Here is a 24,300-nt window from a genome sequence, read left to right on the forward strand (position 1 = left end):
GTGTATGTGTCCGTTTTGGCTCGCGCTTATCTCATCTCATCAGCCTCAGCTCACCTCACGTATTTACTACTGCCGCTGCTGCTGCAGTAGTTGCTGCCCATCGCGCCTGTAGAGCGCCTCTCGCTGCATCGCTATCTTGTTTTCTTTTCCGATCTCCTCGCCGTTGTTTTCTCTCACAGGCCCGAATTTCCGCAAGGCTGCCCGGGCATCATGATCGCGTGGCACAAGTCTCACGGACATGGCCGTCCTTGACGCCAGCTGTTCTCAACCAACAACCCCCTCGCCCCCACAATCTCTCCAATCCGAGCATGCGGAGGGTAAGGAGCGGGCTTGTGCGACGCAATTTTACATTAGGTAGAGAAAGAAGCCCAACACCTTTTTTGCCATGATCAGAGCATGACACGTACTTGCAACCCGACCGGGGATGACCGACCGCAGCTGCAGCAGAAACCGTTATGAACAGTCATCATGTGCGTGCGAATCAGACAAATCACGTCGGCGATGGCAGCGGCAGAAGAAGAAAGGTAGATGAGACAACTGTTCACGTCCTCATTCGCCCAACCACCGTTACCCAAGCGACTGGGAATGATGAGCTCAGCTCAGCGCGTGCGTGCGTGCGTGCGTTGCGTTCTAAAGCAAGCCAAGCGTGAAAGCTCAAAGAACAACAAAGCGCCTGTTGGCTCGCTCGAATCAGACGAGAGGATGAGAAGGCCAGACGAAGCCGTGAGCGCCGTTGCTACATTTGCCGCGCCGCGCCCATCATCTAAGCCCCCCCACGTCAGTGGATGTGGAAGGTGGATGTTGGACGTGGGACGTGGGACGTGGGAACTGGGGGCGGTCGACCTCCTATGACGTCGATATGGATCGCCCGACCAAAGCCGCGTGCCCGCCGCTGACGACTTTATTCCCCACAGCATCTCTGGCAAGCTAGTTATTCGGTGTTACTCACTCTCGCCATAGGTACCTGCGGCTGTTTGCTTTCTCTTTTTTTTGGGGGAGGTTGTCTTCGGGGCGGTTTTTTATTTTCGTGTGCTCGTCCTCATTACAGGTATACGAATACACGGGGGCGAGAGAGGTGGAAATACGAGGTTATACGCAGCGCAAATCAAACAGCATGACGCGCGCGCGTGCTCGGCGCTTTCTGGGTTTGACCTGACGCACATCCTTGCCGGGCCGTCCCGGGTGTGTAGGTCGACTGCGTGCCTGTTTTCTTCCTTCTCCGCAGAGGTGGTAGGTGGTCCAGCTCCCGTGTCGAGCCATGTTCGGCGTTTCGATGCCGTCTTTACCCTTTTTTTTTATCATTCTCGTCGCCGTCATCAGCGCTGCGGAATTAAACCTCATGACTGTTGAGAACATTATTGGACGCGAGAGACACAGGTCACAAGTTACACACACAAATAAAAAACTAAACAGCATGTGACAAAAGAGAGAGCGGGACGCGCGCGCGTGCTGTCTTCGCACCGGCCGGCCAGCAGGGATACGTACATACAGTACTTGGCTACCTACCTACCTACCCAGCGACGCAGGGCAAAAAGAAGCACAGGTACACTGTCCAGGCTAGGGGGGCCAAAGGAAAAACTAACTTTATCCCCTGCCATCTTTCCCTCTCTCCGACCGAGTGCTGTCTATCGGTTGGACGACAGGCACCGCTGCGTCAGAAATGACCCTTTTTCTGTTTCACTTGGCAACTGGCCGGGGGTACCCCAGATGACGCACGCAGCGCCTCCGACAAAGGCAGGCCGCCCGCCTGCCTGCCTGCCTGTGTGGGGTAGCGTCCTTTTTGCGCAACCTCGAGGGAGACTCTTTTTCCCCGCCCACCCTTGCTGCTGGCTGGCTTGCTGCCGCCTTCCTGCCGCTTGCTTGCTTGCTCGCCTGCCGCCTACCCCGGGTGCCTTTCCCCGATGCTGCGGCACGCGCACGTACGCAGCCTTGCTTCAAACGCCGATCCCGTGTGCATGGAAATAGAAGAACCAAAAAAAAAAAAAAAAAAAAAGAGAGCCCGGTTTGTCTGTGAATGGATGGACAAGAGAAAAGGCTGTTTTCTTGTACACATCCGACGTTGCGGTTTGATTGTGGCGCCACACGTCGTTATGTCATATGCTCTATTTTTTTTCTTTTTTCCCCCGCCCCGCTCAAATCCCAACGGCGGCTGTGTGCAGTAGTGCAAACCAGCCAGCTGTGTGCATGCGTGACGAATTGCATGACCGTTATTTATCATTGCTGCGGCGGTGCTGATCTGCTGCTGCGGCTGGGAAGGAGGGAGGGAGGGAGGGAGGGGTTCAGTTCTCGCATATGCGGTGGCACCACCACTTGCCCGCATGTGGCAGGCGTTTTATTGATTTGTCACAGGGGGGCGGCGCAGCAAAATGATTTGACTTTTTTTGGTTTCGCGTCCCCGTTGAAGGGGAAGTCGGAAAGTGTTGCTTTCGCTCTTGATGGCGGGGAATTGATTGCTGGCGCCAATCGTGGCTGTCGATGTTGGAATGCATGTCAGGTGATCCGCTGAATCCCGGTTTCGCTGGGTTGGTGGACCTATGGGATCCTGGTTTTTGGCGGCCCGGGCGCGGGCTCCGAGGCCGTTGAGGTTGGTTGGTTTGTTGTTGCCGAGGCGGGCTGGAGAAAACGGTAGCTCGAGGCTCGCAATTGCGGGTAGCATAGGCGCGAGGTGAATACTGAGTGGCGATTGGCTAACTTGAGAAGCGCTTGCATTGATTGTGTTTATCAAGTGGTGAATTTGCTTGGGTCGGGGGGACCGAGAGAAAGAACGCGAGGGGAATTTCTGGCAGTTTATAGAACATATTCCATAGAATGTGTTGTTTCGCTTCCAGATCTACCTTAGACATTGGGACGACACGGTGAACAGTAAAAGGTTCGTCCCTTCTGTAGCTAGCCTTTGCCTACTTGAACAGTGAAAGCAAAGTATATGTTATAAGGCTCCGCCATACCAAAAACCTCACGCAGAACAACGTAGTTTGAAATTCGCGATAATACAACGATAACAGGGCAATTGATAGACTATAGGCAATGGATATAATTGAATTATGGAGAAGTATCACTGCATCTATTCCAGCACCACTCTGACCGTGCCCCGGCGCTCCGACATGTTGTAAAGTGAAGTTGACCTTCATATTCGTAGTCCAGTAAGATTTGCATGCAAAACACAAGATGCAATACGGCCATGTTTCTCGAATCCGTCAGCGTTAGAAGTCCATTCGTTGGTCTCATCTAGTTCGGCAACCTCGGCGGTCTTGTTGTTTGAAGCCTCGTTGTCGCTCTCTTCATTTGCTTTGTCACTTCTTCTCAAAGGCTTCGTCGTCGGTCTCTTCGTCGTCGGTCTTTTCGTCGTCGGTCTTTTCGTCGGTCTCGTTGCTGTCCTCTTTATTTACAGGCCGCGTCGTGTCTTCGCTGAGTATCTGGAGTATATATTGGTGGATCCTTCTTAGTGACCAAAGAGCAAGAGGTATCACTCTGCATGCGACTGCCTAGCAGTTCTCGGGTTTCTGATATGCTAGCCTGGCAATGGGTAGTCTATGCGCAAGTCAGAAGGCCCGTGAATAAGGTGCATGAACAGGTCGACCTTGCAATACAGGAATATGAGGCGGAGCTGCACGATTACAGCACACAAGAACGATATGTTGAACATACGGACACTGAAATGATCTGGATACGGCCCCGCAATGGTCCGTGAAAGACTTTGACCTCCTTGTCGCCGTAGAACACCACCGCTGTGTCCTCTAAGGACGACCAACTACTGCAAGACAAGCAACTCCCGCAAGCAAGCGAGAAGTCAGTCTTGTCAAAAAAGCACCGATTATCTCCAGGGCTCGCAGCATTATCTCCATGTCAAAATCCATGGCAAGACTTCAACGCGCCGGCCTGAGCGAGCGTGCGGCAGGACTGGCGGTAAGGCGTTGCGCGAGATGTTGCGGCGCGTCGCGTTGCGCCAGTAGCCCGGCATGCGACGCCGCAGCGTCTTGTTCGCGATTGCAGCGTTTCGCCTCCGGGGTCCCACCACGGGGCGCGCGCGAAGCCGAGGTTGGCGGTGAGCTTGCGGAGGTGCTGGGTGTTGGATGCGCCGTAGAAGATCTCGGCGGCTTCGTTGCGGATGGTCTTGTTGAGGCGGGGGACGTGAAGGGTGTCGTCGCGCATGGACTGGAACTTTTGCCACGAAGGGCCGAAGGGGAGTAGCTTGGTGGGGGCGGCGAGGTCGAATGGCTCGTTAGCGACTAGAGAGTGCTTGAGGATCATGATGCGGATCTTGCTTGGGAAACACTCGTGGGAACTTGCGCTCGCGATAGAGTACCGCATACTTCTTGTATTGTCGAATTGAGTCCTTCGGGTTGACTTGAAAAGGCAATGAGTTGTAGAGGGCGCCCTGTGCAGACATTGTGGTGTTTTGTCAAGTCCGGAGGTTGGTTCAAAAAGCTAGCGGGTACGTTTTTGACTTCGGTGAATGCTTTGTGGGTACCTCTCACTTGAGGATGAAGCTGTCTTCTGTGGGCGAGGACGGAAGGAAGGCCAGGATTGAGAAGTGAATGACAGCAGGCCGGCGGGGCTGGCCAAGGGCCTCATAACTCACGGGTGAATTCGGTTGTGAAAAAGCGCAGGGCTGAGTTGAAAAATAGCTCCTTGTCATGGCTGCCACTGCATAGTAAAAGCATATCCTGAATTACTGACAGCACAAGCAAAATGCACAATTCGACGAAATATTCGACATGACTCCATTGGATCATTGCAGAAGATTCAGCACTTATATGACCCGAAAGCTTCCTACTGAATATTGTAACGTGATAGCAAATGTGATAGCAAGCATGTTAATCGGCAAGCTTAATCACCTTAAGCATAAAAATTAAGCTGGTTTTCTTTTACATAACGTTGTTTGGGAATATGGCCATTCGTAAGAAGAGCATACACTAGGGTACTAAACGTAAATAGATTACCCATTAATAATAGTAGATTTACCAGTTGCCAAATCTATTATTACGTAAATAGATTACCCACGTATATTAATAGTATTACTATTAATATAAATAGTATTTACATTATAAATAAGGGATATTCTATTAATTTTAGTAGTATATTCGCGAGATTATACGGTAATACCGCTTATATTAATAGTAAAACCACTCTTATTAATAGTAAACCTATTAATATATATATATATAGCTACTAGTAGCGATCCGCGAAGCGACCCTTTTAATTAATTATTATCTTTTCTCTTTCTTCTTCTTCTTCTTTAATACTACTAATACTCTATATACTATAATATATACTCGATCGGGCTAACTACTATACGTATAAGATTACCTCGTATATCTATATATATTATAATACTAATAGATAATACGATATCGTTTACTAAATAGAAAACTCGCTCTTCGCCGCTATTTATATATTTAGTAGATAGTAATTTCCTCTCTTTCTTACTCTTTTATACATCTCTAAATTTATTAATAGAAGCGTAGTAGCTATAGCCGGGGATATTAAAGTAATATTAAACTCGGCCGTACTCGTACTAATTAGACGATAATTATAACTTATAGTAGATTCTACTACTATCGCGATTATCTAGTAACTTTCTCTACGAGATAATACTTTTATACGTCTTAGTATTCTTTACGACTAGATATCGCTTAAATCTAGTATATTTCGCTACGAAATAAGCTAGTTAAGTGTCTAAATCGTTACTACTTATTATATAGTATTATAGAAGGACTCGCCTTAGAAGTAACTTTTTATAAGAACTTATTATCGCTTTAGATATCTTATCTATTAAGTATAGCTACGATTCTTATAGTTTAGTATTAACGTTATCGTAGGGCGTAAATAGATCTAAAAGGTTTTAGTATTCGTATTTAATAATCTTATTCGTTATGCTAGTATCTAATATCGCGTTACTACGGGCGAGTTATTTAGTAAGACTATAGAGACGTTTAAACGGAAACTACTACTAGTATCTTACTAAACTATAGTCTTCTATAGTATTAGCGAGGTAGAGAAGGCTATAAACCTATAGAATATATATTAGAAGACGCTTATCTTTATTATTATAGTAGATACTCTCGTACTTCTATATAAACTACTTATAGAGGCCTCTAATCTAGATAATCTAGTATTAAAATACGTCTCTCTACGAGTAGAGGGTAAAGATCTTATATAGTACTAATAGATAGTTATAAGGTCGCTTTCGTAGATAACTCGTAAGATAAAGAGAACTCTAAGTAGTTAATTAGACCTACTATTTAGCTACTTTAAAGTACTTATAGTAGTTAATAAGATCTCGTAGTAGTACGTTTACTAGAAAATAGAAAAGAATCGATTATAGGCCTTTATAAGTAGTCGATATCTCTTTCTAATTCTTAGATAATAGTATATAGTTATTAAGCGCCTAGAAGTTCTTCTTAGTACTTATCTAATTCTTTAAACTACCTCTAGTATTAGTCTAGAGGCCTATAAGAAGCTTAATAAGATTAAGAAGTATATTATATATAGTATCGATAGAAAAGCTTCGCGAAAAGTAAAGCGATTAGAGTCTTAGTAAGTAGAATTCTCGTTCGATATCTATCTAGTAGTTAGTATATATAATCTATCTAGTAGAAATAACGCGCGTATATAGTTATTTTTACCTATAAAAACGCTAAAATAACACGAAACTAATACGCTTTTCTTTAAAATTAACTTCTTATTATAAGTACGCTTCGCATCTAGGCCGAGAATTATAATATTAGCGATATCTACCCGTAATACCTCTCTTTAGATATAAGAAAGGCCTTCTTCTTTACTAAGCGGATAGTAATACTTATTATTAATATATTATATTACCTTAATCTTATAGTATCTATACGATAAAATAGTATTACTAGAAGCCTTTAAATCTATAACCTCTATAATAGTAGGCCCGTTATCTATTATAAGTAAGAGAATAGCTCGTAGCTTAAAGAAGACACCTATTAGAGCATCTATTAAAATAGCTAAAGCGTTCTATATAGTAATCTTAGTAGACTTTAGCACTCGTAGTTTCTCGATAAGCGGCGATAGATAGCTATTTAGATTCTTATACTTCTTTAGCCTAGATATAATAGACGTTATAAGTATATTACTACGCTTATAGCGAAGCTATAGAGATAGATTAAGTAGTATAAGCGCGACTAGTATACTATAGTAGTAGTATCTAGTAGTAGTAACTTATATACCGTCTAGTAATAGCTATAAGACGAGATCGATAGACTATTAAAGCGACCTCTATTATTATAGTTTATATAATAACCTACTACTCTAAACGTTCTAACGTAGTATTAAGTAAATCTTTAAAAGCTCTACTCGCTCTACGTAGCGATATTATTCTATTAATTATAGTATAATAGATATATATACGAAGAAGCGACGAGGGCGACGAAGATAAATTTTAGAATAAAATTATTTCTTATAATAGTATCTATAGCGCTTATCGTTACGAAATAACTTTATAAAGACTATATAGCTATTCTTATAGTAGTTAATAAAGATCGAGTAGATATCTATAAGGTTTTTAAGCCGCTCTAAGGCACGTCTTCGTATTAGAAGAAAATTTAGTAGTAAGTAACGGCGTAATTTATCGTATTAAGCCCGCGAGAGAAAGTCGCTAGCCTTTAAACTACGATATTAATAGAGAAGGGCCGAATCTATTTTAATTTTATTAGTAAATTATATAAGAATCGCGAATTATCTAGGCTAAAGGGCTACTCTAGAAGATCGTCTCTAACGATAAACTACTATAAGTATTAATACTTACGCTAAGATCGTTATTATCGCTATATTTTTCTTTAGAATTATTTTTAAATACTATCGAAGGGTTTTTCTTATCTAGCGGCGGGGGTTTATTATCTAGAATAACGTTATTATCGTCGTCGTATTCTTATATAAAATATTTAGAGTTCTAGAAAGCCTCTAAGATTCTCTTATATACTCGTAATCTATCTCGTACTATCTTACGTCTAGTACGGGCGCTAGATATAACTAAAAGAGTAAGAATATAAGCTAGTAACGTTATTATATAGTATTCTTTATATTCTAACTATATAAATATTTTTTATAAGCGTAGTAGCCTAGTAGAGGGTCTCGCTACTATATTAATATAAGACTCTATTATATAGCGATCTATTTAAACCGCGCGTATTCGTCTTCTTATATAAATCTATACTAAAACTACGAAATACTAGCGTCTATTACGATTATAGTAGACTATCTCTTATAAATTTAAGCTTTAGAGAGGTACTCGTTCTATCGTAGGGCGTTATATTAGAAGTTCTTAACGTTTTAAAGAGTAGTATATCTAAATCGAACGTTAAACTACGATAGAAGAATCTTAAAAAGTATCTAGCGAATACTAGATATTCTATATTAAACGCTAATCTCGACCTTTTAAAGAGTTAGGCCTATTTATATATACGCTTTACCGCCTAGAATACGAACGAGTAGACTAAGAGACTTTAATCTAAGCTATAGCGTAAGCTACGCGAGTATAAATATATAGAGATACTTAATTAGTTTAAGTATTACTCGAAGCTCGCGTCTCTATAGTACTTTTAAGATAACTAGATAACTATTACTATAATTAAGGCAACTATCGTTACTACTCGTAGCGAGGCTAGCCGCACGATATAGCGTAAGAGAAAGACTAAATTATCGAGCGCTAAAGAAGCGAAGAACCTCTACTAAAATAAGGCTAATTTAGTAGAGAGTTCTCTAAGTAAGCGCTTAATCGCGATTAGTAGTAATACTTAGATTAAATTACTAGATATCTTAGCTATAGAGAACTCTTACTAAAACTCGTTTAATTTACTAGAAGATTCTCTAAGCGTTAGCTTCTTAATAATAGTAGATAATTTTACTATAAGCGACCCGATATTAAGTACTCTACCGCCTATATTACTACTACTAATTAGACCGCGTAAGCCGACCGCTAAGGCTTAGAATTTATAAGAGTAATTATAAGAGAAGTAGTATACGAAGGTTAATAAGTAGTAACGTAGTATAAAAAGATACTAAAAAAAGTAGACGGCGAAGGCTACTATAGACGCTTTTATAGTATAAGATATATAAGAGAATATTAATACGCTTACGAAGGTATTAATATCTAAGTAAATATAATAGCTATTATAGTAGATCGTAGTAGAGTAAAACTAAAAGAAGTATATACTCTTTTCGCCGCCGCCGTCGTCTCTTACTAAAGGTCGCCCGCGGAAGAGGTAGAAGAAGTAGTAGAAGTAGAAGAAGTAGAAGAAGTAGTAGAAGTAGTAGAAGTAGTAAAAGTAGAAGAAGTAGAAGAAGTAGTAAAAGCCTTATAGAAGTCGTTTACGAAGAAATAGAAAGACGACGTAAAAATCTTTTATATATTAGTAGTATTTATCTTACTAAATTATAATATATCTTAATTATCTATCTAACTATTTACTTAATACTATAGAATTTATACGTCTCTTATAGTAAAATCTAGCTAGATACTTATATCGATACCGTATAAACGACCCGTCTAGCGTTTTACCGAACGTATAGAGGCTCTTTAGTATCTAACGAAGCGATTAGCGGCCACGTATTAATAGTAAAACTATCTTAATAATAGTAAATCTATTAGTAACGATATTAGATAATAGATAATCTATTAGAGCGATCGCCGCTTTATAGATAAATTATAACTACCCGTCGTTATTAATGGTTTACCTAGGCGGCGATGATTCTACTATAATCCGTTTTAACTACTGGCCCCTGTTTTATGGCAGAACACAAACGTTATAATGGCTGGATACAGTATTACTAGGTATTCCATTGAAAAGCACGGGCGCTAGGTACCCTAGTGATATGATGCTATGTGAGGTCGGTGTTTAACGGAACAAACACATACAAAGTAAGTGACCCAAACACTCGGCAATTGTATTGTAGTCCGTACGCACCACTAGTCACTCATTTCGGCGAAACTCGTCTTCTTCGCTGCCTGCTCTCTATAAGAGCAGGCCTCCCCCTTCACCCTTTCTTCTTCCTTGTCAAAGACTTTTTGTATATAGAACGTAGCTGAATGTCAATTCACTATTGATTCATAACAAATTGGACCGTGACGCATTCGCCGGTGTTCCGCCGTGATCACTGCCCATGGCTCTTGTCTTTCCAGTCCAACCGCCTCGCCTCGGGCGTACCCAAACACGAACTTCCCACGACACGCCTTCCAAGAACACCCTGTCGAGCTTGTGCGCGTCGCCCATCCACCATGGAGCTCTCCTTGGATAATGACATCCAGCAGTACGCCAAGTTCCCTTACCTGTACAACGAGCGCAAAAATGCTCGCCCTTTCGTAAGCACATCCGCCGTACCGCTTGGAAAACCCATTCATGCAGCCGCAGTTCCGCCAGACTCTGAGCTTCATGGATCTGCCCGTCGAAGTGCGCATCATGATCTACCGCCTCCTCCTCCTATCCTCCACGCCATTCGAGCTCTGTTTCCGCGCCTTCGTCGTGTGGGTGCCCGCCTTGCGCGTCCCAAACGAAGGCAGCGCCTGGAGCCACTTCGCCAGCTTCAGGCCCGCCCTTGGCGTGCTGCGACTCAACAAGCTGATCAACCGCGAGGCCGCCGAGGTCTTCTACGGCGAGAATGAGTTCCGCTTCAGCGCCTTCAACTCCTCCATCCCGGCCCACGCCTTCATGGCCACCATCGGCACGCAAAACACCCGCTTCCTGCGCAAGCTCACGCTGTTCGTCCCCTTCCTCAAGCGCGGCTGCTACCAGGACCCGCAAGGCAGCTCCATCTTCCTGCTGCAAGCCCTCGGCATGCCGCTGCCCAGGGCATGCGTGGCCGCCGGCGACATGTTCGACATCCACCTCGCGTCCTTCCACGGCATCGTTCACACGCTCCACCAACTCGCCGCGGGCCCCGACGGCATCGCCCTCAGGGAGCTTCAGCTGCTCATCGAGGTCGATTCCATCTGCGGCTCCCCGAAGGATGATATCAGAGCGATGTGCTACGCGCTCGACGCGTTGAGAAACTTCGTCGAGGACTTGCGCATCTCGCTTGTGTTCCACCATGGCGACTGCCTCAACTCGCTGCCCGGGAACAGGCACTATGGCTCTCCGCCTGACACCGTCGCGTACTACCTCGGGAGGAGCCATTGGCTCTTCGCGGAAATGGCGCGGGCTGGTTGGGAGTGGCGTCACGTCCACGACTGGACGGACAACGAGGGCGGGTACGATGTGATCGAGGACGACGATATCTTAGAGGATCTGCCGTTGGAGTGGGAAAAGGTCCCGTCGAAGGGATGAAATAGTCCGATTATGTGAATGGTAGAGTCCATTAGTTCGGATGGTAAACAGTCTGTCGATCCTGATGATAAAAACTCCGATGATGAATATGTCGCGTATGAAGAGTCCTATAACTGGATACTTGGTTCGGTTACGATCAGTAGTTTCGATTCACGTGGCTCACATATAGCCATGCTTGTGCATTTGGATTTGCTATGGCGAACAATCAAATAAGAGCATGGTTGTTTAGACACAAACCCATAGAAAGATAGGCCTGAATTGATTTCGTCATCACAAATTCTTTGCTACATTTGGGTGCTTTTGCCAAACGTGCAAGCGCGATCCATGTGACAAGTTAGAGCAAGCATTAGGGCGAAGATGCGATTTATAAATCCTTATAAGTATCCGCATAAACAGTCCCCCACGACCCATAAAATTCAAAAAGCGCTAAACAATATAAGTGTGGATGTTTTGGTGGATTGCGTGGCCAGAAAAGATGATGTTCAAGTCATTCAAGCTTGGATCCTCTTTGCTGTCCTTCTTTTCCTTCCGTCTTTCTACAACGCCTGTCTTTCTGCGTTTCTTTTCTCCTTATATTTGTATATACTCTCCCTCGGCCTCTTCTCATAGTCTGGCCTCAAGAACTCGTCAATGGCAAGTTGCTTTTGGAGGCTACAGTGAGTCTGCCGGGTACACTATTGGTCGGGTTCCAGCTGGGCAACGCGGCCATGCTCGGCGATCGCACGCTGAAGCCGAAGCCCGGCACCTGCGGCACGATCACTTACATCGCGCCCGAGACCGAAGTTACCAAGTATAGCTACCTAGTCGACAGCTATAGCAGCCTTATCGAGATGCTGGGTACGGCCTGCTACGCCCCGGCTGGAGACCTTCTGAAGAAGCTCTTGGCATTCGAGCCCAAGGACCGCATTAAGGCCAGCGAGGCGCTGCAGCACCCGGCGCTATAGAAGAAGGAGGTCGAGAAGAAGAAGGAGAGCAAGGCGAAGCGTGGAACAAAGAGAGCCAGAGACGCGGAGCCGACGAGGGTCAACCTGCCCAGGAAGGCGAAGGACCCCTGGTTGCCGACGAAGGGAAAGAGCCTCTGGCGGGAGGACAAAAGCTCCTCCGACGAGCTGGCGACGAACAGGCTCAGCCACAGCAACCGGATCGAGATGCTGGATCCGGTGTGCTTCGGCCCGGCTGGTGATCTCCTGTAGAAGCTACTGTCGTCTGTTCCGTGCGTCGTGCGTCGTGCGTCAGTCGGCACTCTGTCACGTCTGGACTCGATAACACATGCGGCTGCACTTGGCGACCAAGGCGTGCGTCAGGACAACACACTCAATCAGGCCGCTCACTCTCCTTCCTGCTTTTCCTACTTAAACCCTCCCTGGTACCGCTCCTCTTCTTCTTCTCAGAACGTCTCCGCCACTTCGGCTTACAACCCTGCTTTCCATTACTACCCTAACTCCGACACTCCACACTCCAGTCTCCACGCCCACTCCAAGCAAAACAACCATGGCCAACACACTTTCCCCAGAATCGGCGAAGGCACCGGTACGCGTTCCCTTCCCACCCTCTCCCCTTCCTTCTCGCGCATACGCTGACCATCCCCCCACCCACTCTCAGACACTCTCAAGGCCCTCATTCGAACAACTTCCCTCCGAGATCCGCATCATGATCCTCGAGGCACTGCTCAAGGCCCCCACCCCATTCGACCTGAGCCACGCCGAACGGCCCAAGCTCGAAGCCCACTGGTCGCGATTCCGGCACCTCGCCCGGCAGGCATCCAGCCTCCTCCTCACAAACAAGCGCACGCACGCCACGGCGACCTCGGTCCTCTACGGCGCCAACGAGTTCCACTTCAGCAACCGCCACGGCTGGCGCATGCTCGACCTCTTCCTGCACACCATCGGCGCCGCCAACGCGCGTTTCCTCAAGAAGCTCGCCATCCGCGCGCCATTCCTGCGCTACGGCGGCGCGCACTCCGCCACCTCCTCCTCCTCCCAGCAGCCCGCGTTCGCCGCCATGCTCGGCGCCGTCTCCCTGCCGGCGCCGGCGACCGCACCGCCATCGCCGCCCACCTGGCTCGCCGGCCTCGACCAGCGCGCGCGGGCAGCGCACGTTTCCGTCGTCGGCGACGTATGCCAGCGGCTGCGGCGCCTGGGCGGGCTGACGAAACTCCGGTTGCTCATCCCCGTCGACTCGTTCGCGGCGGACGGGCCGTTCGACTACCTGACGGACGCGCTGGTGTGCGACGACAGCTGCGAGTCGACAAACGACCTAGCGCACGTGCGGCGGTGGCACCAGGACCGCTGGTTTTGGGACGAGCTGGAAGGCTTGAGGGACGGGGTCGACATCGGCTTCGTGCTCGTGCACTCGACGTGGCGGGGCGCGCGGGCGGAGTCGTTCGAGTACATCTACACGGAACGGCTGATGGCGGAGATGTATTTGTGGCTGCTGTACCGCGCCCGGGCGAAGGGGTACCGTGTCGGCTACGGCTACGACGGCGTTGATCGCGGCGACGGGGTGTTGGATCTGCGGAACGAGGGCGATCCGGACGTCCTGGAGCCGATCGTGCCTGGTTGGAGGTTTCCGGATGGTGATGCGGCTGCGGAGAAGTACGGACGGCCGAAAGACGAGCCTGAGTATGATGGGTTCCGCAGCTGTCTGAGGGCGGGGTACTTGTTTGGGGATGATGAGAGCGCGATGCTGGAGCATGGGCCGCTGGCGTTCCGCAAAGTTTGATCAGTAATAGGGGCTCGAATAGTGGTGGGCCTTTATGTGAAAAGCGGCACTGAGAGTCACGTATAGATGGAGGGCAATTACAAGGGCAGCTTGAAAGAATGACACGGATTGAGATAGAAAGGCCCTATAGCGAAATTTATTCTCCTTTAAGGTATGCCTCTCTTATACGTAATGTGCTTTCAGCGGCGCTTATAGTTTCCAAGCGGTGCTTATTAGGGCAATAGAGACAACTAGAGCGGTTATAGTATGCAACTACGTAATAAGATGGTTAAAAAAGGATCGTATGTAGAAACTTCAAAAAGCACACTTCTATTGCCATTCCCATTCGAGTTCCTAATCCAGCCATAGGTTTGCATGATACTCTTGCTGGCCCATCATGAACCGAAAAGGTGTGCCTGGAAAGAAAAGTCAATCGTGTCTCACCTCATCGAGCGGCAAGTTTTTTGAAGCACATATTGTGGACAAACAAAGCACTAAATGGAGAAGCATGAGGCAATGTAGCAATTACGAAAAAAAAAAAATAGCACGAGCATTGTTTAGCAAGCCTATTTAATATGAGATGACAAGGAAAAAACTTCAGCTAATCTACACCCTACCATTCTTCATCCGATAAGTCGTCACCCGAAAGGAGGCTATCCGAATAGTCTTCGGACATGGCGTCCGCGACGGCGACAGTGCACCCCGGAATTATCTCCTGCACGTGCTCCCCATCATCCCCCAAAACCGCGTACGCCTCGCGCCCGTCCCAGTAATCAAAGACGTGCCGCGGAGCCTAGCCTATACCCGCCACCTCTCTGAAGAACCACAGATTCGCTTTAACGAATTTTTTAATATTCACATGCCCCCCATGAGCGACGAACCTACGCACGGAGCGGAGAGAGCCGAAGATGTCAATAGAGCCCCACATGCCTTGGTGCACGACGAGCGAGACGTCGAGGTCCTTGATGCAGTCCTTCAATGCATCGACGCGATGGTAGGCCGGCATGATTTCCCGGAAGAGCGGATTAGCGTTCCAAACGTGCGGGAGGACCAGCCGCAGTTCCCTGAGCGCGACGCCGCCGCCGCCGTTGTCCGCGGCGAGCCGTCGAAAGTGCGTCACGAAGGCACCGAGAAAGGACGAGTGCTCGAGGTCCGTGTCGCGGGTTGCGTCGGCGAAGTCGGTGACCATGCCGCGGCGGCGGAGCTTGACGATGGGGTTCTGTTTGTCGGGAGGGCAGACGAGGGAGTGTAGGTCCGGCGGCAGCATCTCCCCTTCGCACGTGCCGGAGGGAGGGACTCGTAGCGAGACCTTGCGCAGGAAACGCGTGTTCGCGGGGCCGGTGGTGGCCGCGAAGGACCGGAATACGAGGAACGCGTTGGTGTTGCTGAAGCGGAATTTGTTTTGGCCGTAGAAGACCTCGGCGGCTTCCTTGTTGATCGTCTTGCTGAGGCGGAGTATACCGAGAGTGGACTTGAAGCGCGCAAATGCGGTCCATGCTTCCTGTTCATCCGATGGGCCGTCGAAACGGACGTAGGACGCTTTGAGCCAAATGTCAAAGGGCTTGTCGTATCGAAGGAGATATTGGTAGACGATGACACGGATCTCGGGAGGTAGACTCAGAAAGCCTAGGGTCTGACGGGGCTACGATGGTGTCAGTGGTGTAGAGAAAGCGATGACGATGAACGTTCTCACGCAAGTAGAAGTGGACTTGCGCTCGGTGATGTTGGCGAGAGCGACCGCCATACCAGGTGAGTCTGGAAGGTGTGTTGTTGGAACTTCGCTTACGAGTCTGCTTGAGGCGGTGGTGTTTTATGAGCGGTGTCAGGTGCGTCTACTAGTGGCTTAGGCGCCTGCAAGGACGAATGTCGACTACCGCGCGGGGTTTCTCGATCCATACCCCGTCCTTGAGGATCTTTTTCCATACAACGAAGACGGGATAGCCGAACACGGTGTGAGTGCGCGTCCAGTCCAATTTGCCTTGCTCATGCAACTTGTCGAAAGTCTCATCGACCACGGCCCTGTCTTTGGCCGAAAGTGGGTAGACCTTGGTTGTGAGCTTAGTATCCCGTTCCCAGCCGGGCTTAAGCGGGATCGTCATTTCTTGCTCCGCTGGAACCTTCGCAAATCCGGGCTTGTTCTTCCAGACAGAGGGATATTTCTCAATGACGTCCGCTAGGGCTCGCCTTACGTCCGGTGGACCGTAGACGGGCAGACGCTGCGTGGCGCAATGCCGGAACAGGAAGGTCCGACGGGGCTCTCATCCACTTTGGAAATACGCGGCTCTCTTGTGGACAGAATGGGCAACAATTATCTATAAACAAGCGTGGGATCCTCATAATATCGTAAGAAAGAATAAGGAATGTATAGAAGAAAGAGGTTTATTTGAGTCGGGTGGATTTTGGGGGTAGAAACGAAGAGCGGTAGCGAGGGTTCGCCAGAACACCATAGATAATGTGACGACATTGGACCGTGCCTGCGCACCGAAGTAAATTAAGCCTTGGTAGGAATGTGACGGTGCCAAATGACTGGAATCCATAGTCATATACTTGTACGGACAGGCCACTGGCGATTTTTGTTTGGTTGATCATTTGCCGTAACCGACATATATCTACAAACATGGATACTTGCTTTCCAACGCCGGAAATACGTAGCATCACCTGTTCATCACGGATATGATACGCTTGCTATCCCATCATAGGTCAAAAGTATCAGCAAAGGGAAATCGATCGCGCGTCAGACCAGAGCGGACAAAGAAGGTACCAGATGAAGAAGGATAAGGAGTGTGACAATACCGAAAAGGTAGCTCATACAGCACCTTCAGTTGAGCCGAGAACAAAAAAAGCAATCACAGAGCATCAATACCCCAATCGCATCTTAGTAGTGACTTACCCATCCTCCCCCTCCACTACCGCATTCGCTCTGGTACCCTCACTCACGACGTCCGCACCACCGCGACTACAGCCAGAGCCAGCACCGACAAGCGCGCGAGCAGCCTCATTCCCTCCTCCCTTCCAACCGACCCCCTCACGTTCTCCAACAACTCGATAACGCACGATGACCACGGCCGAGAGCAAGACAGGTCGTCGGCGCACACGAACCGCCGACGCGCGCGCACGGACCGGTCCGCCGGCAATTCCCCGGGAGCATCGACCCGAATCGCAGCTCCGCTCGCGTTGTTCCGCCGCAAACCTCCGCGACGACAGCCAGCCCCAGCCAACCTCCGCCGCCTCCGCCGCCGCCCGCAGCTGCCCTCTCCTCACCACCACCTACCCTACCTACGACCGCCATGGCGAAGAAACGTACGTTGCACATCTCCACACACATCCCGCAATGGCCAGCCACAGCCAGACGAACGACCAGCGCGCAATCGCCGCACACCGCACACACCACAAACCGCAATACACACACACGCCGCCGCTGACACGATGCCCGCTCCCTGCTGAACAGAGAAATCCCGCACCATCGCCGTCCGCCTCATCTCCATGGCCATGACGGGCTACTTCAAGACGTTTGTGCGCCCGCGCGCCCACCGCCCGCTCAGCATGCTCAAGTACGATCCGGTCGGTACGTGTTGTGTTTTTTCTTTTTTTTTTCTTGGTTCCGTCTTTTTGCTCCGGCGGCGATGCCTTCCGATGGCCCTGCCACACCACGACTCAACGGGATGGATGAGAGAGGCCGGCCTTTTTGGATTTGGAAGACGGGGATGATGGATGGATAGATGGATTGGGATTGGAATTGGGTTCTGGGATTAGGCAGCTTGGAACCGGCCACACTGCAGCAAAAAAAAAAAAAACCGGCGAGCTGGACGGGAGAGAGATGGAGAGGAGGGGAGAAAAAGTTGGATGGGAGAGAGAGAGAGAGAAGAAGAAGAAGAAGAAGGGAAAGGATAGGGAAAGAAGCGAAGACTGGACGAACGGACGGACGGACGAGCGAACGAACGAACGAGTGGCCGAGCGAACGCGCGCGCACGTGCCGAGGGCTATATCGCGCATGGATGGATGAATATCAAGATGGATGGACGGAATGCTGACGAACATTGTGGCGCTACAGTGCGGAAGAAGGTCCTTTTCCTCGAGCAGAAGCGCGGCAAATGAGCGACGTCAATCATCGTCGTCGTCGTCGTCGTCGTCGGAACAATTTTGCCGTGTGAAGCATTACTGTCGCCGTCGTCACCGCCGAGCTTCTTTTTCCAGCAAAAACCGGATCGGAACAATGGAATATTGATCCTGCAAGATTGATGATGATTCAAAGAGCAAACCCAACGCTGCTGGATATGGGAGAAGAAAGACCATCATCAACGAGTTTAAGAGATGGGCTCCGGAGTCTTCACCCTACGGTTGTAGACGTGAGCGAATGGAAGAAAAGAAAAGAAAGAATAAAAAAAGCATGATATCACGGCGTTTGGTGGGACGACTTGAGAGCAATGAGCTATTCTGGTTCAGCGATAACCTGTACTATATATGTCGCCGAGAAAGGATTCTGACTTTGTGGAAAAATTACTCTGAGCACAAAGAACAAGTCTGGCCATGTTACCATTCCCACAGTCTCCCTCACATTCTGCCTCACACCGTCCGTCACATTGCCACATGAAGCCATGATGAAAAACATCTCAAAGAGTCAGCAAATGCGTGAAAAGCAATCCTGGAGATTCTCGGGAGTATGAATGCTGAACGGAAGATATTGTTGATGCAAATCAAAGAGCCGTACTGGAGTAGACCGGACTGTTTCGGAAGAGAGTAAGCCGGGTCTGCTCAATTTGCTCATTACAAGCTCTTGATCTCTTGGTCAAAGCGACCACCAATCTCGTCTGTCTTGCGTCTCCGCGCCTTCTTTGGCGTAGCATTGCGAGTGCCGCCCGAAGAAGAGCCTTCTGAAGTCCTCATGCGAGACATAGACGGAACCCGCGTGGGCTGCTGAGATTGAGGCTGCGATGGCTTCTGTGGTGCCGATTGAGATTGAGATTGGGACCCGGCGTTCGCTGAAACTTGGCTGGGCTCTTCCGGGAACCGAACGCGTAGGTCCTGAGACTGGCTTTCTGCCACCTGCGAACGTGGGCCAGCTCGAGAGGTTGCTCGCGTCATGATCGGACTCGACCTGTATTTGTTGGAGGTGCCTTTGACCCGCTTGCTGTATGATTCATCGTAATCCCCAGACTTTGGGCGCTTGAGGGCACCGGACGGAGTGCTGTTGCTGTCCTGCTCGGCCTTCGTCGATTGGGTTGTCTGGTGGTGACTGTACGTCACATTGTTCTTCGGTTTGGGTGGTTCCATGAACAAAGGGCTGCTGCATTGGCCTGACTCCGCTCTCTCAATTCCATGAGGAGGATGTAAAGGCGTTCGTGGCAAGCTCGCTTCTGCGACTCCGGAGCCTGATTGGTACGATTCCTGGCGTAGCTGATAGGACGTTTCAAGTCGCCTACTCATGTTTGCCCGAGACACCGGGCGTTCTTCCTCGAAGAATGGATTCTCCATGGAGGCGTATGTCTGTCTTACTGTACCATCTGTGCCACGGCCTTCTGGTGTCGGAGTCGTTTCCACACGATCCTCCTGTTGAATGTGAAGCGCGGCCAACCCCTCCGGTATGTCCAAGTCCGAAGATTGAGCGCTACTCAAGCCACTGGTGGGATCATTCTCTTGACTATCTTCCTGCTCTCTGGCAAACTCTGAAAACAATTTTGGCTTGCGCAGGGAATCTTGAAGAGTCTCAGGGATCTCCACCTCCATCTCGCCCTGAGACTGAAGACGGTCCACTCCCTGCTCCGTCAATTTCTCATGTCGTCCGAGCTCTTGGGAGACCCAAAAGTCCTCGCCGAAGGTACTTCCATCTGAGGAACGATGACTGACCTGCGTTCGAGAGGCTTGCAGTCCTTGCTGGGTACGGCCCTGAGAATCTGATGAGTTGTGGAGTAGTTGACTTTCTTCTGGCTGTGTTATGGCGACACTATGAGAGACAGACTTGTTGGACCGGTCTAGCTTTCTTCGCGGCTTTCTGATGGATCCAGAGTTTGCTGCTGGTGCCATAATCTCTGGAACGGGAGACCTCAAAGCATTTGGAGAGACGGAAGCTGGTGGTCTGGACACGTCCTCAGCAGGATGTCTCAGCTGCTGAGTCATCTCATCGTCTTTCTCAGGCTCATTGTTTTCCGACGTGGGCACTTGGCTTCTGAGCTGTTCCGCATACTCTTCACATTGAAGCTGATGACTGGCCTCGTTCTCCTGTAGCTGGGCATTTGATTCTTGCAACTGACTCCGAATGCCATCAAGTTCAGCGGCCCACTGCTCCTCTCGCTGAAGCAGCATCTCCTCCGCGTCACTCTTTTGCCTCGCAGCTTCTTGCTCTGACTCTTTCAGAAGGGTTTGAGTTTCTTCGAATTGCCGATGAATCATTGCGAGCTCATTGTTGGTAGCTCCAAGCTGTCCCTGTACTGTGTCGTTGTCCCGCTGAAGTTGCTGACACTTGAGATCAATTTCCTGCTTTTGGGTCTGAACACCGCTTAGCTGCTGTTGAAGCTCCTTCAGCTTCTCATCGTTTTCTGCCTCCCTCAGGCTTCGAATCTTTGCGATCTCTGATTTCGCAACATCCAATTGACGTTGAAGGTCATCAATGGTAGCATTCTCTGCAGGAACTGAACCTTTCAGACTCTGAAGTTCCGAGTCCTTCCGACAAATCTGCTCTTTGAGTGATGCGATCTGTGCGGATTGAAATCTCAGAATTTCGCCGGATTGACGCGTTTTCACCTGTTCCGCGCGCAGTTCATTTGCATGTTTCGCCTTTGCACCTTCTACCACATCCCGAGAATGCTTTGCATAGTAGAGACGGGCTTCCTCTTGTGCGGCCTTGATCAGTTGAGACACCTGAGTATACGTCAGCCAAGTCTATCAAGAGAATCTGCAAGACTCAGCTCACATCTGTGCGGCCTCCATTACTGGTTGTTTGGGGCTTGGAGGTAGAATCCTTCGCATCCCTCAATTGTTCCTGGAAAACGTCAGCTCCTGAACGCCCGCCTTTTGCAAAAGGACCATGCTTCGAAGAAAGATATGACGGACCTTCAGCTCCATGACTTCTTGGCGAAGCCCCAGCTCGACCTCCGAAAGAGCACGGCGCTTCTGCTCTTCCTCATGAATCCTGGCGAGAGCGTTTCGCAGCTCCTGGTCGACCGCCGCCTTGCTGATCTCAAGTTGTTGTAATCGAGTAGAGTCAACTGTGAGGCTGGATTTGAGACACGATAGCTCAGTCTGGACTGCGACAAGACTCCTTTGTGAGGCTTCTTCAATGCCTGCCGCGGCATCCAACTTCTTTTGCAGCTCGGATGCGCTATGTTGGAGAGTTTTGCAACGCTCCTCCAGAGCCGCCTTCTTAGTCTGGGCCTCAACCAGATTTTCTTGCGAAGATCTAAATGATCTGAACTCCTCCTGTAAACTGCTCATAAGGCGTTGTTCGATGGCGCTATCATCTTGGCTGGAGGACTTCGTGGACTGCTTGAAATCATCGAACCTAGTTTGAACTCTGGAATTATGTCAACTACAAATGGTGACTACAGGGAGTCATGAACTTACGAGTCGTTCAAAGATTGAAGAGTCATTTGCAAGTTGCCGAAGTCCACATGCTCATTAGAGATCAGGGAGGGAATGTTCCCAATTCTTTGCGCAATATCCTCGACAGAATCTTTGGTAGCTTGCTGTTCGAGAAGCTCCTTGACTGAATGGGTTAACTCCGCAAGAGGTTTCTCCAGAGAAGGGCCTAATTTGCTGATCTCTCCATCGATGTCGTTGTACTTGGCCAACGTCTCCTCATTGTCCCTCAAGAGCTGAGCTACACGGTCTTTCTGCTCTTCAAGGTCATGGCCTTTCTGGCTGACCTCTGCATTGAGTCTCCCAATCAACTGGTTGGCATCCTCGAGATCCTTCTGCATCTCAGTGAGCTTGATCTTCGTCGCTGAAAGTTCCTGCGAGGCTTTCTGCTGTGCGTCATCATGCGAAATGACCAAAGACTTTTTGTCAGCTTCCAGCATCTCGATCTTTTTCTCCGTCTTCGAACAGGCTGTGGCCGCAATTTTCTTATCTCTTTGAAGCTCCTTGACTTCGTGCGACGTGTCGGATAGACATGCTTCCAACTCCCGGATTCTTTTACTCAACTCCTCATTGGCACCTTGGAGTTGTTGCAGCTTCGTGGATGCGTTCAGCTTGGCCTTCTTCGCGGCCTTCAGTGCCGCATCGTGCTCTTGTTCGGCGGAGCGTAGCCTGGCAACCTCCGCCTCGCAGCTTTCGCGCCTCGCCACTTCTTTTGCTGTCAAATCTCGCTGCTCCTTCTCAAACAACTTCTGCCAGATGTTAAGGACTTGGCTCGAGTGGATATCAAGTCCCGCCCCTGAAGGTTTCATCGGCTCGCCTGGACGACCAGTGCCTTTTGTTGCTTTGGTGATGCCACGTGCCTGCTTCGTGCCGGCTCCAGCCTTGGTGATTCGGGCAGGGCCTGCCTGAGTATTGAGGCTGTGCAGCTGGCCCTGTTTGGTGGAGTCGGGCTTCGGGTCACTGGGGCCCTTGCGAGGTGGCACATTCCCCAAGGACTGTCTCTTGATGCTGGGTGGTCCTTGGTGCTGGTCTCGGATGTAACAACTTTGCTCAGGAACAACGTAGCTCTGACCCTGGACGCATGCATCCATCGTGTGCTCGTCCTGCTCGGGACGTTGCTGGTAAGTATTGCCTTCCGCCATCCCACGGCCACCTTGCTGAGCGAGAGCTTTCACTCTTGGATGCGGTGGCCGAAAGCGCACCTCAGAGATGGCTGTTCCACTGGTAGCTGATGGAACACTGGCACTCTCACCCGCTTCCCACATTTCAGAACCCAAAGGGTCTGCCGAGTGCTGTTGTTCGCGAGGTATCCTCTTTGCGTTCTTGCCAGCAGCATTCGAAAGTGGAGCAATGGCATGCTGGATGTGCGAACCAGACAAGAAGTTGTTCGGCCCAAACTTCTCCTGGCTGCCAGCAGTGGCAGTGGGTGGTCTGACATGTTTCGTATGTTTCCCCTGAGTCTGTTCTCTACCGACAAGTGCCGGGAATGGGATCTGCTCTGATTGGATGTGGAAGGCCTGTTGACAAGAGGTGGAGTTGTCTCTGGTGCTGGAATGGTCGGCTCGGGCAGCATCAAGTGATGGGTCGGCGGTTTGGGCTGTTTGCGAGGGCAACGAATTCCTATTACGGATATTAGTCGGCCATGTGTTCAAAGCAAATTCATTTGTGGCGTAGAGAGCAAAACTGTGCCGCGTTTGATGGAGTGGAACGTACAAATCAGCTCTGTGAGTCTCTGAAGGGGCTTCGAGAGGCTTCTCGGACGTTGCATCCTTTGAGTGTTCCATGCCAGCCTCTTCATAGCCTGGACGATCTCGTGCAGTTACTTCGATGTTTGCATCATCGACAAGCGGTGCTATTATTTTCCGTACGTCAGCCTGAGTGAACAAAATACAAAGTACGAGCTTCGATTGAGGCAAGTACATGAAATAGCTTACCCGAATTTCCTTGTTCTGTTGCAGCGTGACGCTCATGAGCGTCATTAACTTGAGTCTTTGGGCCTATCCTCCTCGACATATCCATCTGGGCTTTCTGAGCCTTGCCCCATTGGAAACCCTCGGAAGTCGGCTTGCCCGACGAGCGAGGCCTTTCGATATGCTTGCGTGGGGCATCATCGTCTTTCAGAGGTACGGTTCGAGTCCTATGTACCTCGTGGAGGATGGAAGGTTGGGAGGGTCGCTGGCTGTGCGTGTCCTGCGGGGCCCTTTGGGTGAGATGGTCATGTTGTTCGCCGGAGACTTCGGCCACGAGTGAGAAGTCGCGGACGAGAACGTCAGGATCAAAGTCATGCTGAGCCGGACCTTTCAATCCTTCGGCGTGGTGAACCCCACCAGCCTCAGGTGAAGGCATGGTGGGCGAGCCCAGAGACTGGATTGACTCAAATTTCCCGAGATCCCACGGTGGTGGTGCAAACACGACTCTGGAAGGTGTGTAAGAGGACTGCGAGATATCAAGGAACGCGTGGGCGCTGTGGGTGAGATGAGCGAGGGCGAGAAGATGAATGGGAAGAGGTGGCAAAGCTCATTCGTGGCCGGAAGACTCCCGTCGGGACCTGGACGCGGGAGGAAGTCGCGGGCGGGCGTTGCTGCCGCTGCGCGCCAACACCTCACCTCAACCAACCCAAATTCCGACTGGAGGCATCATTGTACGATGGACGAAGCAACGCGAAAAGTAACACCAAGGATAGAGGATTCCATAGTGCATTCAACATGGCCAAATCTCCTACGCAGGAGCATTACCTGTAGAA

General features: G+C 49.4%; 5 protein-coding genes across 5 annotated transcripts; 3 read left to right on the forward strand and 2 right to left on the reverse strand.

Moving 5' to 3' along the window:
* Positions 1-3,843: 3,843 nt before the first annotated feature.
* On the reverse strand, positions 3,844-4,308 carry SLS55_002800 (uncharacterized protein; the record flags this gene model as incomplete). The annotated part of the gene is made up of 2 exons (XM_066774280.1): positions 3,844-4,261; positions 4,304-4,308. 2 exons carry the CDS (start codon positions 4,306-4,308, stop codon positions 3,844-3,846), a joined length of 423 nt encoding a protein of 140 aa, XP_066634399.1.
* Positions 4,309-10,240: 5,932 nt separating this feature from the next.
* Positions 10,241-11,285, forward strand: SLS55_002801 (uncharacterized protein; the record flags this gene model as incomplete). The annotated part of the gene is made up of 2 exons (XM_066774281.1): positions 10,241-10,324; positions 10,368-11,285. 2 exons carry the CDS (start codon positions 10,241-10,243, stop codon positions 11,283-11,285), a joined length of 1,002 nt encoding a protein of 333 aa, XP_066634400.1.
* Positions 11,286-11,992: 707 nt separating this feature from the next.
* SLS55_002802 (uncharacterized protein) lies at positions 11,993-12,229 on the forward strand (the record flags this gene model as incomplete). Its single annotated transcript, XM_066774282.1, has 2 exons — positions 11,993-12,122; positions 12,150-12,229. The coding sequence occupies 2 exons, from the start codon at positions 11,993-11,995 to the stop codon at positions 12,227-12,229; spliced, it is 210 nt and encodes a 69-aa protein (XP_066634401.1).
* A 547-nt stretch (positions 12,230-12,776) lies between these two features.
* SLS55_002803 (uncharacterized protein) lies at positions 12,777-14,006 on the forward strand (the record flags this gene model as incomplete). Its single annotated transcript, XM_066774283.1, has 2 exons — positions 12,777-12,815; positions 12,888-14,006. 2 exons carry the CDS (start codon positions 12,777-12,779, stop codon positions 14,004-14,006), a joined length of 1,158 nt encoding a protein of 385 aa, XP_066634402.1.
* Positions 14,007-18,749: 4,743 nt separating this feature from the next.
* Positions 18,750-23,903, reverse strand: SLS55_002804 (uncharacterized protein; the record flags this gene model as incomplete). The annotated part of the gene is made up of 6 exons (XM_066774284.1): positions 18,750-20,840; positions 20,893-20,961; positions 21,033-21,492; positions 21,543-23,177; positions 23,271-23,409; positions 23,492-23,903. 6 exons carry the CDS (start codon positions 23,901-23,903, stop codon positions 18,750-18,752), a joined length of 4,806 nt encoding a protein of 1,601 aa, XP_066634403.1.
* Positions 23,904-24,300: the final 397 nt, after the last annotated feature.

The sequence above is a fragment of the Diplodia seriata genome (assembly GCF_021436955.1).
Source record: "Diplodia seriata strain FDS-637 chromosome Unknown scaffold_3, whole genome shotgun sequence".
NCBI lineage: Eukaryota > Fungi > Ascomycota > Dothideomycetes > Botryosphaeriales > Botryosphaeriaceae > Diplodia > Diplodia seriata.